An 18,933-nucleotide genomic window follows, 5' to 3' on the forward strand; every position below is an offset into this window, starting at 1 on the left:
TCGTGGTTTTATTCAGTAATTTGGTCTAAGTTCATAAACAAATGTTAAATATATTTGGTGGTGACAAAAATCACATTTTTGGGTCTTTATTGGTGCAATAGTACAAAAGCATGGCTACTTGTTGACTCTAGAACACTTGTAAACTGGGAGTGCCAAGCTAAACAGGATTTTGTTGGCATGGGGAGCTCTTTTAAATGATTCAATACACAGGTAATGAAAATCTAACATGGCAACCTCTAAATAGTTCTGCAACTGAGTCATCAGATTAAACTTGACTTTGGATAGTTACCTGAACATCGTTTGGGGGTTTAATGAAGCCAACCAGAAACTGTAGGAATTTGAATAGTAGTTGCACGTTCCTCTTCCATGACATTCTATAAATGGACTGGCTCGGAATTCTTCCAGGCAGGAGCCAGGGGAGGCCAGTGCCTGTCCAGCGCCCTCAGAACCCGCACTTGTGAACTATCACAATAAAAATATCTGGATAAGACCTCTGTGCATCGTGTTCAAATTTTCAGTGCTCTACTTCTTTTTTTTGTAATAGAAAAAAAATAGTGAAATAAACTTCTTATGCTTCTTGACCCAGATTTGCTAATACTCCAGGTACCTTCCAAGCTGTGAGGACTAGTCATCCAAAAAAAAGTAAAAGCTATTTCTTCTGCCTGGAATGCTCCTTTTCCTCAGTCAGCTAGCTCGTTCTTATAGTTCAGGGATCTGCTTAAATATAACCTCCTGGAGTCCTTCCTTGACCTCGTCGCTTTCACAATCTCCTATTTCCTCAGAGTACCGATCACCATCTGAACTCATTACTCTTGTGGTTATTTTGTCTTCTTGCTTACTGTCTACCTTCACCACTAAGATATAAGGTCCATGACCAGCAGGAACTCTGGATCATTGTTGGCATTCTTCTTAGTGCTTAGAGCAGTCACGGCACATGGTAGGTGTTCAATAAATACTTTTTGAATTAATGGTTGAATGAATGGATGTCTGTGAGTAAAGAAGGGGGAATAGTGTATCATAAGTGGTGCTGTACAAAATATGAATAACCACCAACCACATGCGTGCGGCTATCAGAATCACTGATGGTCAGTCCATAGATTTCTTCGTTTAGCACTTAACATCTGCGGAATCTTTCTTTAAAAGGCTTTTTCTCTTAGCCCCCATCTTCATATGAATGGCAAAGGGGCATAGTGTAAGGCAAAAAGATTTTGGAGCGGACAGACTCAGGTTCAAACCCTAGTTTTACCACTTACTAGTTGTGAGACCTTGGGGTCTTCATTTTGACTTATAAAAGTGTAGAAAACAGGAACTACCTCCAGGGTTTCCATAAGGATTATGGAGGATCTATATAAAACACTACAGCATTAAAAAAATAGGCTTTCTATTACTGATACGGCACTACTCATCACCTGAATGTCTTCTTTAGGATTTATGGGTAAAGTCATATTTTTAAATGCTCCATTATTTACAAAAAAACAAACTTTAACAAAAGTGTATTTCCAGATCTTCAAGCTAATGTCCATGGGACTATTGTGCACATTAATGTCAGGCAACATCATTCTTGGGGGCCACATTTCACCCAGTCTAATGTAAGGTTCTAAGGGTAATCTTTACTATGAATTTGCTGTTCCTTTCCTCCTTACCATGATAAACGAAAATCCTTTCCAGAGAGAAATCCAGCCATTGGGACATGAGGGAATGTCAGTGGTTTGGCTGTGAACGGCTATGGCATTCGTAGGACCTTCGCAGACAGTGCATCTGTAATGTGAGATAAAGAATATGGCAGCTGGGGTGCCTGGGTGGCTCAGCTGGTTAAGTGTTTGACTCTTGGTTTTGGCTCAGATTATGATCTCAGTGTTGTAAGATCAAGCCCCACATCAGGGTCCGAGCTCAGCGTGGAGTCAGCTTGCGATTTTCTCCCTCTCCCTATGGCCCTCCCCCACTCACTCTCTCTCTCTAAAATACATAAGATATTTTTTTAAAAAAAGAACATGGCAGTGTCACCACTTTCTGCACTGTGATGTGCTGCCTTATGTTCCATTACAAATGAAATGATTCACCTGGTCCCATCACAAAACTAAGGGATTCGATTTTTACCTGCTGATGTAAGGCTCCAGGGCCCTGCCAGTAATCGGAGCCATGTCTGTTGGCATCGGAGCTGGTGTTGACAACCAGTATGAATAATCATTCCGAGAGGCAAAATTACACACATCGTCGATGTTACAGAGCAAGAATGGCATTGTGGTGAACCGCTGCAGGCAGCTGCCGAGAGTTCCTAATGAAACATCAGACTGGGTATCACTTTCAGTGAGTTAAAATTATTTTGAGTATCATGACTAGGTAGAGGCTAATTAAGACACCCTATGCAAAAATAAGACAGCCCAAAAGAGTTATTTGCAAAATCTGTTACTGAAAAGTTTTAACGATGATAGCAATCAAAGATCCAATAAAAGCAATCAAATTCTCCTTCTCCCCCCACCCCCTTAATATTTCGGGTGACCCTTTGTAATCAGTCTAGTGCTTGAGGACTGGTTGGGTTGTTTGGGACCTTGTCTTTATTTCGAAGTATTCCCAGTTCTTCATCTGTATGTAATAGCTAATAGACTAAGCTTTAGAAAAGATGCTGCTTTTAAGATTAAAAAGCAAACAGGTGAGTTACGTGAAAATCGTTTGCATCGGAAAGACGAGCTAGACCGACTGTTCATGAGCTAGGATCCTTCCAGAGTTGTACATTCCAGAATGAAAATTAGACATTAGACCAATGTTGTTTTATCTACTCTCTCTAAAAAGTGCTGTAAGGTGCTCAGGTTGTTACACTTCACTTCAGAGAGAAGTACCCCATGCTATAAAAGGTGACAATCTGTACATGGAACAAAATGACTGAAAACTAGGACTGGGACATTACCCAGATCTTGTCCATGGGCTTGTTCATTTCCTTGTACAAAAAGAAGAGAAAACCCACTATAGAGCGGCTCTGTCCCTTCTGGACAGGAGGGAATCGCTGTGGTCTGACTATGCCGGGTGAAGATAAAGCCTCTCATCATTGTCTCAGGTGCAGGTGGCCCAATGTGTCCGGGTTTCCCCTTCAAGCCTGGCAGTCCGTCTGATCCAGGTGGTCCTTTAAAAAACACATGCTGTTTTACAACATGTTTACGTGTTGTGATACAAACAAAACCGCAAACTCATTTTCCCAAAATACTGATGTTAGTGTTTATGTATATCTGCTAAGCTCCTCTTCAAGGGGTCCTAAAGAAGAGTGGCTTACGAGATGGCCAAACAGTATTAAATGTTGACTAGTTTATCACACAATGCCTCTTCTTATAAATATTTGTGTGTATTATACAATGAGTTCTTTGAGATCAGGTCTTCTTTCTCTTTGCATTCTATGATACCTTGCACAGTGGCCTGCCTCTAGTAGGTCTTACGTTCATTTTTTATGTAAAAATGGATGCATCCTACTGTGTGGGTGAATAAGTCAAATGCCTACAATTTGAAAGTCTATTCAAGTGGATAATAAAAAATTATATGTGCTTTCGATAAAGTCAGTAAACAGTCATGGAAAACACTGAAAGTTCTTTTTAAAGGTGTAAACTTCAAGAAAGTTTTTAATCAATTAGTAAGGCAAATAAAAACAGAAAAGACTCCCTCCCCACCCGTGATAAGTTAGTTTCTTTTAAGTGAGTCGTTTTTATACTTTCCTTTTTCTCTGCATTAGAGTCAGCAAATACACATTTGTCGCTTTCTAAATAAGGACCGGGAGAGCTCTCCTTTCTCTCCATCCTCCTTTCTTTCCTTTCCTTTTTTAAATCAAGTAGCTATTATTCATGATATTGGCACTGGCTTCCATCCCCCTTGGTCCCTAATCCATTTCCACTGCCAGTGTACCCCAAGCCCCACCTAACCTACCTTGGGTCCTAAAGAAATGCAAGAGGATAGAAAATGTTGGCTTTGGGGCCCACGAGTCAAGGGAGGTATTATTGTTTCCCACAAACAGTCATGCCCTGGAGTCAGGCCCTGGAATCAGGCAGTGCCCCAGCTTAGTCTTGGCTCAGAAGTCAGTGCTTTCCCCCAGGATTTGTTAAAGCCCCAAGATTATTTATTTTTCAGTCTATCCACCATTCCTATCTTTTCCAGGGGTCTTGGCTTATTCTTCGAAATTAAGAAGAGGTCATATCTAAATTCATCAAAGTCTCATGTCTTACTTGAGTCACCCAAAGTTGTATGTCTTTAATATATCAGATAGAGAAGATATACCTTTTTCACTTTTCCCCACATCTACCCTCAGTCCCAGGGAGCTGTAACTGGCCACAAGCAAAAGATGCCTCTACGTCTCTGCACAGGAATTGTGATTAGCTGACCATGAGAGGAACTGGAGGTAGGCTGCCATGCAAGTATGCATGCTCAAGGATATTCTGCATTTCCGAGAGAGAGGCCAGGGCTCTCAGTTTATACCTGTGTTATTTAACTCTTAGATCCTTTTATCACTCTTGTAAGGTGTTTATGGCATCAGGACTAATTCAATCTACTTGCTAATGATTCTCAACTCACTTTGTATTGTAGGACCCTTGCTCTTGCTATGGCCCCATTCTGAAACTTGGTCAGTAAAGAAAAAAATTAATAGAATTAATTAGTAGAATTATTAGTGAGAGTTTTACATTTTTCCACTTTGGAAAACACATTTTAAGGAAAGCTGAATGATTAAGCATGCTCTAATGTGCAGTCATGACAATACTAAATCATGAGTGATTATGCAATTAATATCATAATTATTATTGGCATTATATTTGAATTTGTAAAGATTTAAGGCTCTAGTCTTTACAGTTTTATTATAGTAGATCTGGTCATATGTTAATAAATTGGAAAACTGCATTTTAAATTTTTTTCTTACTTTAACAAAATCAGCAATTCTAAAAAAGATCTGGATATGTAGGTATTTTCTAGAAAGTACTTTTGAAATTTTTGCAGAAGGTAGATTTTGATCCAGGTGTATCAAATTGACATATATAGCTGATGTTCAGACTAATTTTTTTTTTTTTTACAGGAGAACAAATCTACGCCTTTATTTATTTACTTTTCAGTAAATTTAAATCCACGGGGAGTACAACATCACTGGATTCTGTGGCCAGTGGCTTTAGCGGGAAGGTTGCTTTGGAATTTGGCACAAGCAGGAGCACGAGTTCCTTTTCCCCAGGTTACTCTGGTTTTGTTCAGTTTGCCACCAGGAGTCACTGTGCTGTTCTTTGCTTTGTCCACATAGGCACATCTCTTGCCTAGATAGAATTTAGTTTCATCTCCAGCATAAACACCTTCAATTTTAAGAAGAGCTGTTTGCTTCCTCTGGTTCTGGAGACACTGTGTACAGCCAGCAAAAATGGCCGTGGACCACAGCCTTCCAGACATACTTGTCATTTTAGGAGTCCTGTTCTCAGCAGGCCCCACTTATTTGCCCCCGAAGTTCAGCACTCTTACGGCCACCCAGACTGAAATATTCAAGAGGGCCTTTTTCAGGGTAAGACATGAGTTGTTCAGTCATTCAGTTTTCAAGAATGGCATGGCATACTTGAAAGATGGCTTTCCTAGATAAAGACATGAAGTTGCTCTTCTGTTCACATCAAGATAATATTTTTTCGGACTACGTAATTGTGTGCCACTCCTATAAGTAGATATTATTAAATGAGTACTCCTATAAATAATTAAAAACAGTACTGGCCTTTCCAAAAATAGAATTCATGCTTTGTTAGGTCTACTTGTCCCCAGACTAAAAATTTGGAGTACATGTGCCCAGATAAGAGATAGGAAGAATGGTGTATTCCAGTAATTCTTTGTTTTTCATCTTCTTCCAGATGAACATTTTGTTCCTGGCTTTTAAATGTGAGCAACACAAACTGAAAGCCCTAGATGACTCTTACAGTCACATATGCAAACAAGACTCCTCTGTATATTGAAACAGCGTTCCTTCCGTGAAGAGAACAAGCCAGCTGTATACTTACCTTGCTCTCCTTTACAGCCTTTGTTGCCTTTTTCTCCAGTTGGCCCAGGAGTTCCTGGTCTTCCGTCCTTGCCCGGTTTACCTCTTGGCCCACAGGGTCCTAGCCAAAAAACCAACACTGTGTTGAATGGTTCATACAGGACAAAACATACCTGGCACTCCCCCAGTTTCAGCAATGAAAGTCCTGCAAACTGAGCTGCGGACAAACTGGGACAGCTGGTCATCCAGCTTGTTACACCCTCAAAAACGAACTAGCAACATATGAAATCACAGCAGTTTAAAATTGTGCTGTCATTTTGATTGACTCTCTTCCAGAATTTGCTGTGCCCTTGTACTGATCAAAGTAATATCTCTTTTATATCCCAGGTAATTCAGGCAAACTTAGAACATAACAGTTCCGCTCAGAAGGCTATTGAAGTGTGCTAACCCCATACAGAGGGGTTTGTTCCGTTTCCATACACCAATACTTTGAAAACATTTCATCAGATTAAGCATACATTTACATTTACTGTTCTTCCAAGTGCTGTATAAAGTGTGAGAAAAGTGCACGTACACAGAACTCAGGTTTATTCAGGCAATCATCTTGAAATAGAGCTCTAAGACTGAGAGTGGTCAGAGAAGACAGACGTAAGACTTGAGCTTGATAAAAAACAATTCTAAATGCCCTAAAGTATATTTGTTCAAGCTTATACTACACACAACAGTTTTCAGTAGATTCAAAAGGTCTTTTATCTGCTGGTCAAGAGTAAAATAAACTCATTCCTAAAACTGATTGTAAAAAAATACTGTAATGTGTAACATTTTCTGTGAGCCTGCTTTCAAAGCGCTGTGTGGGTATTTTAATTCAAACCCTTCCTAGTAATCCACGTCAGTGCTGCCAGTGCCACACCTAGGATTCCCGGTGGCCCCGGTGGCCCGGGTTCTCCTTGCATCCCTGGTCCTCCAGCATGGCCAGGTGGCCCTGGGCTTCCTGGAAGGGAGATGATCTTAATCGTGCCAGGGTCTCCGCGTACACCTATTGATATGAACATAAAACAATGATGGCTTCACTGATGAGTTACCCTTTCTTCATGAAGAGCAACACTAAGGAAATATTTACCAGGTGGTCCTTTTGGCCCAATTTGCCCTGGAGGTCCAACTGGTCCCAGAAATCCCGGATTGCCCTTCTCCCCTTAAAAAAAAAAAAAAAAAAAAAAAAAAAAGTGATTTGATTCCATTTAGAACAATGGGTTCCCTAGCTCTTCAGGTTTATGATCGACTGGAAGGATAGACATTGGAAGTTAGGACTGGAGGTGCTGGGCTCTATGAAAATGGCTACAACTTTTGGCATTTTATTTGGACTCAATCAGTCATGTTTAATGTCTATTAAAAAATATATTCTAGAAGTCGGCATTAAGGTTTTGTAGTTTAGTACTGAAGGGGAAGAATTCCTAAGAGTTCACTTTTTAAGTCCGGAAACCAATTCAATTTAATATTTGACTTAAAGTATGAAGTGACTTTAGGGGCACCTGGGTGGCTCAGACGACAAGCGTCTGCCTTCAGCTCAGGTCATGATCCCAGGGTCCTGGGATCGAGCCCCGCATTGGGCTCCCTGCTCAGCGGGAAACCTGCTTCTCCCTGTCCCACTCCCCTTGCTTGTGTTCCCTCTCTCGCTGTCAAATAAATAAATAAAATATTTTTTTAAAAAAAGTATGAAGTGACATTAAAACCTCTTTAGCACTTATGTTGATTGTCATAGTCATCTATTTTCTTGGCTTATTCCTCTAGATTTACTAAGAGCTTCTTAGTTATGTTAGGAACTCTCATGAACACATGTAACATCTGCTTTCATGTAAACTATCAAAATGATACGATTTCTCTCCCAAACAGTCTTTGACATGAGTAAAAGTTTACCAAGAATCATTGATTCGGAGAAATACTTCCTTTCTAAAAATCTTGTAATATTGTAGATATTACATCTGATCACTTAGAAAGACTTTAACGCTAAATATGGTATTCACAGAAGAAAAACAAGGGGTCCCTGGGTGACTCATTTGGTTAAGTGCCTGACTTTGGCTCAGGTCATGATCCTGGGTCCTGGGTCCTGGGATCTAGCCCTGTGTCGTCAGGCTCCCCTTTCAGTGGGGAGTCTGCTTCTCCCTCTCCCTCTCCCTTTGCCCTTCCCCCTACTTGTGCTCTCCCTCTTTCAAATAAAAGAAATATTTTTTAAAAAGAAGAAGAAATACAATAAAATAATTATAGTACCAAGATTTAACTGGAAACTATACTCTATCCACTTGGTATCAAAACTTAAGGAAAATGTCCATATTTATTTATATACATCAGAGGAAGCCTAACCATTTTTCCTTTTGGGGATTAAAAATTTCCAAATAAAGAAGTGCAAACTTGTCACTAGTGCCAGCTGATAGATGCTGTTATTCTGAAGTCTAAGAGAAAAATTGAATGTGTTTCATGGAACATATTTCAAAAGAACTGATTTTGTGAATCTCCCATCTAAATACCTCTAAATATTTCACCAGAAGGTTTTTCTCTAGTGGAGCCTTTATATAATTTTTTTTAAAAGATTTTATTTATTTATTTGAGAGGAGAGAAGGTCAGGGGGAGGGGCAGGAGGAGAGGGAGGGGGAAAAGGGAGGGGCAGAGGGAGAGGGAGAAGCAGACTGCTCCTGAGAGCAGAGCCTGAGGCAGGTCTGGATCCCAGGACACTGAGATCATGACCTGAGCCAAAGTCAAACAGGTAAGCAACTGAGCCTTTACATAGTTTTTTCCAATCTTAGATATTCCTGTTCTGAGAGGTAGGGAGTGACAGGTGGGACACTTTTCCCAGGCTGCCTGCCAGTGTTCACCCTTCCCCATAATGTCTAGTGGGGCTCCTCAGAATCATTTGCTTTGATTTATTCGTAACTAACTTGCTTCTTGAGGAGTCAGTGGTTGAAAGCATTGAGATGGCTGTCTTTGAACTCTACCTCTCTTGGACCTGGAAAAGGTTCTCCTTTGTGAAAATGTGGCCTTGCTCCTTTTGGCTCCTATTTAGCACCTGTACAGTCTATAATAATAGATTCCCTGATGACAAAAGCAATGCCAGAGGATCTAATCAGTGAAGACAACAAATAAAATATTCAAAACCTTATTTAAGGTCATAGCATCCTTATGGAAGACTTGAGAATTATTTTCTGAAACCTGAAGTTTAAATTTATGTGCATGAAAATTTTAAACTTAACCCCTCCCACCAAATTATAGTTCTCTTCTGATTAAAACATTAATACATGTGCCCAAACAACAAATACTTAAATCCTCCTATAAAAATTTACTTACACTCCCCCATTCACAGTTGAGTAAATATTTGTTTAGATTCCAGCTTTTAAAAATTATAACATATAGGCAAGTTAAAATAGCAAATTCAAAGCAATACTATTGATACAGATGTAATTCCCCATCCCTAACCTAACATACGTCAGTATTCTCAAAGGTAACCACTTTAAACTTTTTTTTTTTTAAGTTTTTTTATAGTTTCTATCCTTAAAGTACGGATTTAATTTTTAAGACCCCTGGGGTTGGGTGCTTAACTGAGGTCCTGTTTGCACCCCAGCTGTCCGTGGTGACTGGAGTTGTTCAATAAACATTTGCATGCCCTAAAATAGAAATCAAAATCATTGTCTTTGCATTCAAAGAGTAGTGCACAAAAACAGTACCTTTCACACCTGGAAATCCATGGAATCCAGGATCACCTCTGAGCCCTGGGAGACCTGGGCTTCCTGGTGCTCCCTGTATTTCAAATAAAAGGGAGCAGAACCAAAGACAAATTTTAAAAATCACGGTAGTCACTACAGTTCTTTTTCTTTAAAGTAAGTAGTATTACGTTGGGCCAGAATGAGCTGAAGTTAACAGACATCATTTTTACCTTCCCATCCGTCCAATCCCCAGCTCCTCCGCCACCTAGACCTCTCCTTAGCACTGTCATTGTCAATAAAACAGAAGCAAAACCTGTCCTTCAGCTCAAGAGCAAACACAACGTCTGGTATTCATGTCTGTTGTATGAGTATTGAATATAATTGAATATATCCTAAATGGAACTGCCCAGCATTTGGAGATCTTTTAGGAAGAGCAGACACTGGGCTGCCAGAATGAAAATTGTAATTTTTCTTTGTAATTTTTGCAAAGACAATGGGGCCGATATTGAATTGTCATCATTCTAATTCTAAGCTGGCAGAGTTATAAATTACTCCTGGTCAGAGTGGTAGAACAAGTCAAGGGTCTAGGGATTGGGAGCATGAAGGGCTTGTCAGGGGAGCTCTGTAGCCATGGAATGCTCAAACAAGGCCACAGGAGAAGGGGGAAGGGAGCAGAGCTTCAGAAAGGAACTACATGTCAGAATGCAAGTTAAATCTACTATTACACTGTCCATATGAATTGAGACAGAATACTATTACTTGGAAACAATGAAATGAAGGTCATTCAAAATGCCAAGAATAGCAAAACTGGCCTCTGAGCTAACTGTCTTGGGAGCAAGAAGATGAGAGAAGGAATAGTCCTAATGCTTGAATAAAGTGTTGTGAGGTGAAAAAAGAGAGAGAAAACAGAACCACCTGGTCAAGAACTCTCAGGCTCTTGAGGTCTGGCCTGTTCTCCAGAGGCAGAGGTAACCAGGGAGGAGGGCCTGGTGCCAGGCCCAGCTTGGATAAGGGGGGAGCAGCTCCAGGCAAGGAGAGGGTTGCTCAGGGCACAGAGCCATTTTCAACATCCTTCAAGAAGAATTACCTTTCAAGTGCAAATGTAGAAGCCCAGTGGACTTAAGAGAGATCACATTTCCAAACAATACTTTCCATAGCACAGTGTCCTTAGAAGGACTTTCCCTGTATAGGATCAGTGTTTGCCACTTTCAAAGAATCATGGAGAACATGAGAGATACCAAAGACTGGGCAAATATTTCATGGAAAAAAAAAAGTCTTAAAAAGGTAGATTCTGGAAACTAAATACCAAGAGAACTCAGGAGAATGTATCATGATTCCTGACACACCACCAAGCTAAAGTACCTCATTGCCCATCACTGATGAAAATACAACTATGATACACTCTGACTTCCTCACCAATCTCCCAGAATTTGACGTAAACAGGGGAAACGGGTTTTTCAAATATGCAGCTAAGGAGAAAGAGAGGGAAGATGGCCCAGGCGTCCAGTGAGAAATTCAGAGAATTTCATAGGCTGGGAGCATAAGCCTAACTGAACACAATGACAACTATAAAAAATAAATGTGAAAGTTCTGCACCACAGACACAAACAGACAAGAACTAAAAGTAATGGAGAAAACTTAGAAGCCATTCATGAGGGAAAGGTAGATGTGTGCATGTGAGCACACGTGCTAAACATACACACACACACACACACACACACACACACACACACACTCTGGTTGACCAGAAGCTCACTGTGCAGTGACAGTGTGGTGACTTGGCAGCTGAACAGCCCAAGCAGAATTTTAGGTTGGATTATGAAATAGTGATATTCAAGATGGTAAGACTCTTCCCTCCTTGAGCCACTCCATGGGGGAACTGAGTTCTTATTTCCAGGGGGTGTTGGTCTCAGGGGCTGTGTTTTTAAGGGAGATACTGACCGACTTAAGATATATTCAGAATAGAGGCAGTGTTGATGAAGGGTTAAACTGAATTTGAAAAACACAGGTATTTATTAGGGGAGAAAATGCTGGAAGGAAGTGGCAGCTACTTACAAACACTAGAAGGTACGTCAACAGGGAAAAAGTAAATAGGGGAAAAAGTAAATAGACATTCGAGCGAGAACACAGATAACTTTGAAAGCATTATTAATAGAGAAAAATTATTTTGTCCTCTGGAGTGATCCCAAACTCTTAGGTGTTTTTTTAAGATCCCATTACTGGAATTGTTTAGTGTCTAAACAAGAAAAAGTCAGGAATGGCATAGAAAAAGGTCCCCTACAAATCAAACTTCTAGAGGCCAAATCTGTCCAACTCTTAAGATTCTTTGAACCTTCCAGAGTCTTCCTTGGGCGCACAGAAGCATCACAAATGGGAATCTTTTTTTTTTGCCTGCGGGTACATCTAACCCTGGCAATTGATTTAGAAGAATATAAGAAGTCAAAATATTTTTCCACACTTACCGGCGGACCCGGTGGCCCCTCAGCTCCTACAGTTCCAGGCAGACCTCTGGGGCCAGGCTCGCCCAGGAGTCCCTTGTCTCCTTTGATGCCTCTTACGTGGCTCCCTGGAGGTCCCAGAGGACCAGGTTCACCTGAATTTACAAAGGGCCTGTCAGCATTACAAGTCCACGAGCGTGGCCGGTTCTGTGGGTGATATTTTTGGACAACGGGCAAACTCTGCACCTGTTTGTTACCCTGCACGTTCTTTGTGTTGAAGAGTGTGATGAGCTTGTGGTAAAGACAGAATGAGATCATACCAGGGAAACACCTGGCCCGAGCCAGGATCTGTTTCTCCCTCCCGAAGTTCTGTTACAGCAGGATCTGTGCCCAGCCCAGTACTCAACAGAGTAGCAACTCAATAAATCTTGGTGATGGGATGTATCCCTCTCTTTAAGACTTAGTAATTTGGTATTTACTAATTTCCCAACAGCCTCAACAACACCCACAGCTTTGATGAGCACCGGGTGTTGTATGGAAGTGTTGAATAAATATTGTATGCCTGAAACTAATATTACATTGTATGCAACTAACTGGAATTTAAATGAAAACTTAACAAGACCACCACCAGCAGCTTTGCTGCCCTCTATGTGAGGCAAGTGGGTGGGAGCAGGGGAAGAGCAGAGGGAAAAAGAAGCTATGAGGTCGTACTGGCAGAAGGTTGAAAGCTTCTGTTGTCAAACGCTCTTTTTTTTCTTTTATCTTATTTAAAAGTAGACCCTCTACCTGGGTTTCCTCTGAAGCCTGGTGGGCCTCGATTTCCTTTCTGGCCAGGGATGATTGCGCCAGGAAAACCTGGTGGCCCTGGGAGTCCCATCACGCCAGTGGGTCCCTGCAGCCCCGCATCTCCCACTGCCCCTTTCCTTCCTAGGAGGCCAGGTAAGCCCGGGACGCCCCTGTCTCCTTTGGCTCCTGCAAAGAAAGAGATTTAGTACATTTCCGTAATGCCCTTTTACCTGGAGTTATAGTTTAGGGGTATCTCTAGTAATGCAGGGACACTGTGCTTAGAGATTCACAACATAGTTTTAATAGAGGCTGGTAAAAGAAATACAGGTCTATAAGGAACTGAGCCAAGACTTATTTCTGCCTTAATTCAGTTTGATTTTGGCAAAGTCACCTCACTATTGCATGTGTCAGTTTCTTATTTTAAAAATGATGGTTAGTACCTGATGTGGCTCGGTCTTTAAAGACCAAGTGAGATGATACACGGATGGAAAAGCGTAGTGTAAGCTCTAAAGTGTTCTGTAACTATATGCTACAATTATTATCTGATGAACTTTAATTATAATGCCATTATTTAATCACCGACAATTCAAGAAGGCATTCAGAACCAAGCTTCCTGACACTGATGTGCACATTTGAAGAGTCACCTGCTACACCCAGACAAAGAAGCAACAAAGTGGGGATCCCTATTCTGTCCACTGGTTGCTTCTCCCCCCAGGACACAAACACTAGTCTGAAAGGGACAAATGTGGCTGGAGGTTTGGATTTACCAAAGAGGATACCCAAAAGGTGACCACTTAATTACTAATATTTTTTAACTTGGAGAACCTTCAAGGAACTTGTGCTTTGACATTCATGAATGGGAAACCTATGAATTGAAAATAATCACTCCCTCCTCTTTCCTGTCTCTGGGGTATTCTAGAAATAGTGAATGGCACACACGTCGGAGACAGATAGGAGAAGAAGGGAAAGTGACAGTGAGGGCTAGCACAGGAAAAGGCTCAGGAAGATATTGTGCAGGAAGACACAGTGATGGGGCTCCTGGGTGGCTCAGTCAGTTAAGCGTCTGCCTTCAGCTCAGGTCATGATCGCAGAGTCCCAGGATCCAGCCCGGCATTGGACGCCCTGTTCAGAGGGGAGCCTGCTTCTCCCTCTCCTCCCTTCTCATTATCTCTGTCGCTATCTCTGTGTCTCCCTCTCAAGTAAATAAAATCTTTAAAAAAAAAAAAAAAGACAGCAATGACAAAATGAAATGGATGAATATTCAGCCTTTGTCTATCATGTTCTTTAGCTTTTTTTTTGCCTGTAATTTGTGCTCTTCCAAGACAGGGGTAGATGATTTCAGCTCACTTCAAGCTCTGAAATGCTGTATTTGTACGACAGGGTCTGGCAATGGTCAGAGGCACCGAGACACGATCTTAAGTTGTATAGTCCCTGCCCAGAAAGATGCTTCCTTGTTTACAATATGATTTCTTTTTGGCATTTGGAAGAATTAAACTAATTAAAAGGATTCATACCTTCCAAGTCTCAATGAACTCTTCTCCATATTTAGTTACCTACGGAGACTGAGGTGCATAGTCATTTACTTAGGTAATTAGGCTAGTTGTTATTTTTTAAGGGCTTTTTCCTTAAGGTATGTTCATTTTATGTCATATTTTATTTCCAAATAGATGCCAAAGTATTCTCATTCCAAATGGTTAAACTGTGAACTTAGCCTAGGAAAATGGACAGAAACTCTCCTTTTGACCGTACTTCTAAAACTGATCTGTGATTTGGGAGAAGCCATTATGCTCTTGGGGGAGGCTGGGGTCTGGGAGGTGTGAGGACATTGAGCTCAACCAAAGAGACTACGCCGTAATCAAGAAACAAATGAAAAAGGACAGCTCCTGTAGACTTTGCGTGGCTGGGCTGGTAGGTGAAGAGGCAGTTCCTGCCCCTGAGAGCTTCTCGGTAGCACCCAGCTACTCCTTGCTGGATCCTGTAAGCCTCACACCCAGAGGTCTTCATTAGGTAGAGCTCTTTTTGCTAATAAAATACTCCTCTCCACAGGACCCACATCTGGGAAGGGTCATAGAAGGTGCAAACAATCTAAAATCTCTTCTGGCAGGTTTCCCTACAACATGGAAAAAGTTTGAAGAAGCTGCTTATCTTGTCAAACACTGGCATGAGAAATCCAGACTCACAGTCTGTCAAACTAAAACTCTGTATGTCCTTTGAATGACATGTTTGGTACACTGCCATGGTCGGGGTTGAGACAGTTACCGGTAGCCCTTAATAAAAAGTAGCACGAACCTCGAGGGGCTCTGGGGGTGGGAATCAAAGCGATGAAGATAACAAGGTGGGAAAGAATTCGTGGTATGACTGCATGCGATTACTACCCTCCCTACTCCAAATAGCAGGGAGGGATGCTCCTGGAGGAGGCAGCAATCCCCCCGCCTTTTAAACCATGCTAACAACCACAACAAAGGAACACACAGCACGTTGTTTGATTTTTAAAGACCTTCAATAGAGGGACGTTCCAAAACTGGTTCACAGTTTCTAATTCACTCACTTGGTTATGATGGTAATCATTTTTAAGCATTTTTACTTGAACAACCAAGAATATAAATGTCCTATATTACCACTGGGACTTCTTTCATTCAGTATGTGAAGTTTATTTGATGTATTATGCATTTCGATTAGCTTCTGTCCTTGAAGCTACTGTCAGGGTCAGGGTCTCACCTGGAGCACCAGGGCTCCCTCTCGGGCCTGGATGTGCCCCCAGCAAACCTGAAAGAGACCATTTTGGAGTGTTACTATTTTATATGCGGTTACTTTCATTTATGCCGCTTGGTCAGTTTCACTTTCACAATAGAAGGCAGTTTAATTACCAAACATCCAGATCCCGTTAAAGATCATCAGTTCTGTGGGAGAAGACTCTCTAGAGCCGTGAAGGGTTACACTGCCACTAGCCATTCAGTGCAAAATAAAGCCGGGGATCCGAGCCAACAAGCAAGTTGTACCTGTTTCTCCCTTTTCTCCTGCCGGCCCAGGAATTCCATCGCGTCCCTGGCTGCCTCTCATACCCACCGGTCCAGGAGGTCCTAGGAATCCTGGAGGTCCTGAGAACAGAGATGTTGTGTGTAGAATTCCGTTAACGGTGCTCCTTTCCCAGAACTGTAGTTATGTGACGCTCAATTCACAGTGAAAACTGTGAACCATAACACACTGTCCTGAGGATTATCACTTGAGGATGTGTGGGTTGGCAGATCTTTGAGTTAGGTAGGTATAAATACCTAAGCTCACAGTGTTTGCATTTTTGTCCCGGGACCGAGGAACTGGGAGCTGCCTTCTGCGGGGCAGCAGATAGGAAGGTATACAGAGATTCCAACCTCAGGAGAAAATGTGCCTCCCTCGTGAAGGGGAAATAGACAAAGTACAAAAATGGAACCTGGAGGGCCTTTGACTCCTGGAGAACCAGGCAAGCCTTTGATGCCTTTTAACCCCAAATCACCATCAGGGCCCGGCTTTCCTATATATGAAGAGAGAAGAGAAGGAAGGAGAACAGCACAAGATGAATGGTTACAACGATGGCTGAAGCGGTCAGTTCCTACAGTCGCCTGTGCTCACACTGGCCCTCGGGTCTTTGTCCTGGCTCTTTCTCCACAGGGGCACATGGGAGATGTGTCGAATCCCTTTCAAAGGTGTGTGCGCACCAACCACACAGACCACCCGGTATCTGATGTATTACTTCAACCGGGAGTTAACAGCAAATCCACTGAACCTTTCAGTATTTGAAAAGATCGCTTAAATAGTATCTTCAAGTAAGTGGCAACTCAGTAGCTTGGCAGTTGTTTTTAATAAAACAAAAGAAAAACTTAAACTCAAATGGTAAGCAACTAAGAAAGCCAACGCTCAACCTGGAAACAGGCCAGAAAAAAAAAAATCGCAACAGTGTTAGGGATTGAATTGTCCTCCCCCCCCCATTCACATGTTGAATTCTAACCCCAGTACCTCAGAATATCACTGTATTTGGAGATAGGGTCTTTAAAAAGCAGTTAAGTTAAAATGAGATCATTGGGGTGGGCTCTGATCCCATATGACTGGGGTCCTCACAAGAAGAATTGATGAGGACACAGACACACAAGAGAAGACCATGAAAAGACACAGCAAGAAGATGCCTAATACAAGCCCAGGAGAGAGGCCTCGGAGGAGACCAACCCTGCTGACACCTTGAGCTCGGACTCCCAGCCTCCAGAGCTGTGAGGACATAAATTTCTGTTATTTAAGCCACCCAGTCTCTGTTGTTATGGAAGCCCTAGAAAACTAATACAAATATCATGAGACTGGACAGTGAACTAACATTTTGTGTCTTTAGGCTGAATTCTTTGAGACAGCACTTAAGTTTCATTCATAGGATCAGGTTTTTTGCTGTTGTTGTTTGTTTGTTTGTTTGTTTGTTTGTTTGAAGTAGGCTCCCCACCCAACATGGGGCTTGAACTCACCACCCTGGGATCAAGAGTTAGATGCTCTACTAGCTGAGCCAGCCAGGTGCCCTCTACAGGATCAGGATTTTAGATGTCAGCCCACCAAACTGGCTGATCAGTAAAACTGGGCACCCCCTGATTAATTCACTGTTCCTTAGTGTCTAAGAATTTGAAAGTCAAAGTCGAATAAAAGCAACTGTCGTACAAAAACCTAAACAGCTTCCTGTTTGCAGAGCTGATTCCAGGAGGGAAGGGCTATGCTAAGTGTCATGCTTCTGGCTTTCAGAGTTATAAAGCTCATGCTCACCTGGGTGGCCAGGACTTCCGGGAATTCCAGGGGCTCCCTCAGTTCCAGCAGGCCCCGAATGTCCAGGGGTGCCAGGTAGCCCTCTTTCTCCTTTCCTTCCCATGTCACCTGGCAATCCTGGGTCTCCCTTAAAGTCAGTCAAACACCTTTAAAATCCTCATATAAGCAGGATATGTGATCAGAATCGCATGTGCACTATGTTTGCTTGCATTTAGTTATTCAGTTATTTAGTTAGCAACGCATATGACATGTCTGCTATGTGCCGGCACCGTGACCAGTGCCAGGGGCAGGATAGCAACGGTATTTGCAGAAACCAGTGCAAGATGCAAAGGCAGCACAGGTAAATTGCGGGGACGGTGATGAGCCATTCCTAGCGGATTGAAATGGGAGGGGTAAGCTCACGAGCTGATAGCTGTATGGTAGGCATTCTGAGTTGTGGAAAGAGGATAAAAAACCCAAGTAGTTGCCTGAAAACGCAGCGGTATTGTCAGTGTCCTTTGCCCACACTGAATCCAGACACTTGCTGATACTTAGAGACTCACTCCACCACCAAAACGTAACTACTTCAGCGGCCCGTATACCTTTGGTCCCGGTGGTCCTGGCCATGTACCTGCCGAATAACCTGGCTCTCCCTTATCTCCTCGGAGACCGTGAACACCTGGGAGGCCCGGTCTCCCAGTTAAACCCGGTAGTCCCAAAGTTCCCCTGTGTCCTTTAGGACCTGAAATTAGGAAAGAAGTCAAGTAAGATAGGGCAACCCAGGGATCTTGAAGCATTCCACTTCTATCTTTGGCACAAACCACCTTTCTCCCAAGAAGCTGGCTTTTCAGAATCATGAATGCATCAGGGAGTTATAACAGATGATTTTTATACAATATGAGTACTTTGTTCTCACTTGTGTTCTAATGGCACACAGTACATTTGTCTAAAAAGTAAATCTAGTTTTACACCAACTTTCCATCAGGTGAGAAAGCACAACAACAAACAAAACAAAATTTAGGATTAGGAGCCAGCATGAGCTTTAAGCTCGTAATAGGATCTTACACCTTACCTGGCACCCCCATGTTCCCCATGCTTCCTGGTCCACCACGTGGTCCTGGCTCTCCAGGATTCCCAATGCTGCCCGGATCTCCCCTGAGGCCTTGAGAACAAATTAAATAGTCACATGCCCTGCACGGTTTTGGACATAGCAGGTGCTCAATAAATATTTGTTGCTTGCACGAATGAATGAATTCTGAGCAGCCAGGTCAGCTAGTTTAAGTGCTTGTGTAGCTGCCTT

At 42.2% G+C, this 18,933-nt stretch overlaps 2 protein-coding genes across 2 annotated transcripts in view; both read right to left on the reverse strand.

Annotated features, from left to right (window-relative positions):
* The window catches only part of COL4A3 (collagen type IV alpha 3 chain), a 133,560-nt gene that overhangs the window by 3,163 nt on the left and 111,464 nt on the right, over positions 1-18,933 (reverse strand). Inside the window, 16 exon segments of the mRNA XM_008690566.2 lie at positions 290-462; positions 1,644-1,758; positions 2,098-2,275; positions 2,906-3,118; positions 5,991-6,089; positions 6,879-7,004; positions 7,089-7,160; positions 9,682-9,754; positions 12,123-12,253; positions 12,885-13,070; positions 15,603-15,650; positions 15,884-15,982; positions 16,312-16,392; positions 17,655-17,781; positions 18,236-18,375; positions 18,706-18,795. Coding sequence (XP_008688788.2) covers positions 290-462; positions 1,644-1,758; positions 2,098-2,275; positions 2,906-3,118; positions 5,991-6,089; positions 6,879-7,004; positions 7,089-7,160; positions 9,682-9,754; positions 12,123-12,253; positions 12,885-13,070; positions 15,603-15,650; positions 15,884-15,982; positions 16,312-16,392; positions 17,655-17,781; positions 18,236-18,375; positions 18,706-18,795 — 1,951 coding nt within the window.
* Positions 4,844-5,695, reverse strand: LOC103662710 (60S ribosomal protein L35a-like). Its single transcript, XM_040639682.1, has one exon. It carries the CDS (start codon positions 5,407-5,409, stop codon positions 5,107-5,109), a length of 303 nt encoding a protein of 100 aa, XP_040495616.1. The 5' UTR covers positions 5,410-5,695; the 3' UTR covers positions 4,844-5,106.

Source organism: Ursus maritimus, unplaced genomic scaffold, assembly GCF_017311325.1.
Source record: "Ursus maritimus isolate PB19 unplaced genomic scaffold, ASM1731132v1 scaffold_1, whole genome shotgun sequence".
NCBI classification, from domain to species: Eukaryota; Metazoa; Chordata; class Mammalia; order Carnivora; family Ursidae; genus Ursus; species Ursus maritimus.

What these genes read in the sequence shown, in the direction of transcription:
- LOC103662710 (XM_040639682.1), bottom strand. Translation starts at nt 5,409, where the DNA reads ATGACAAGTATGTCTGGAAGGCTGTGGTCCACGGCCATTTTTGCTGGC.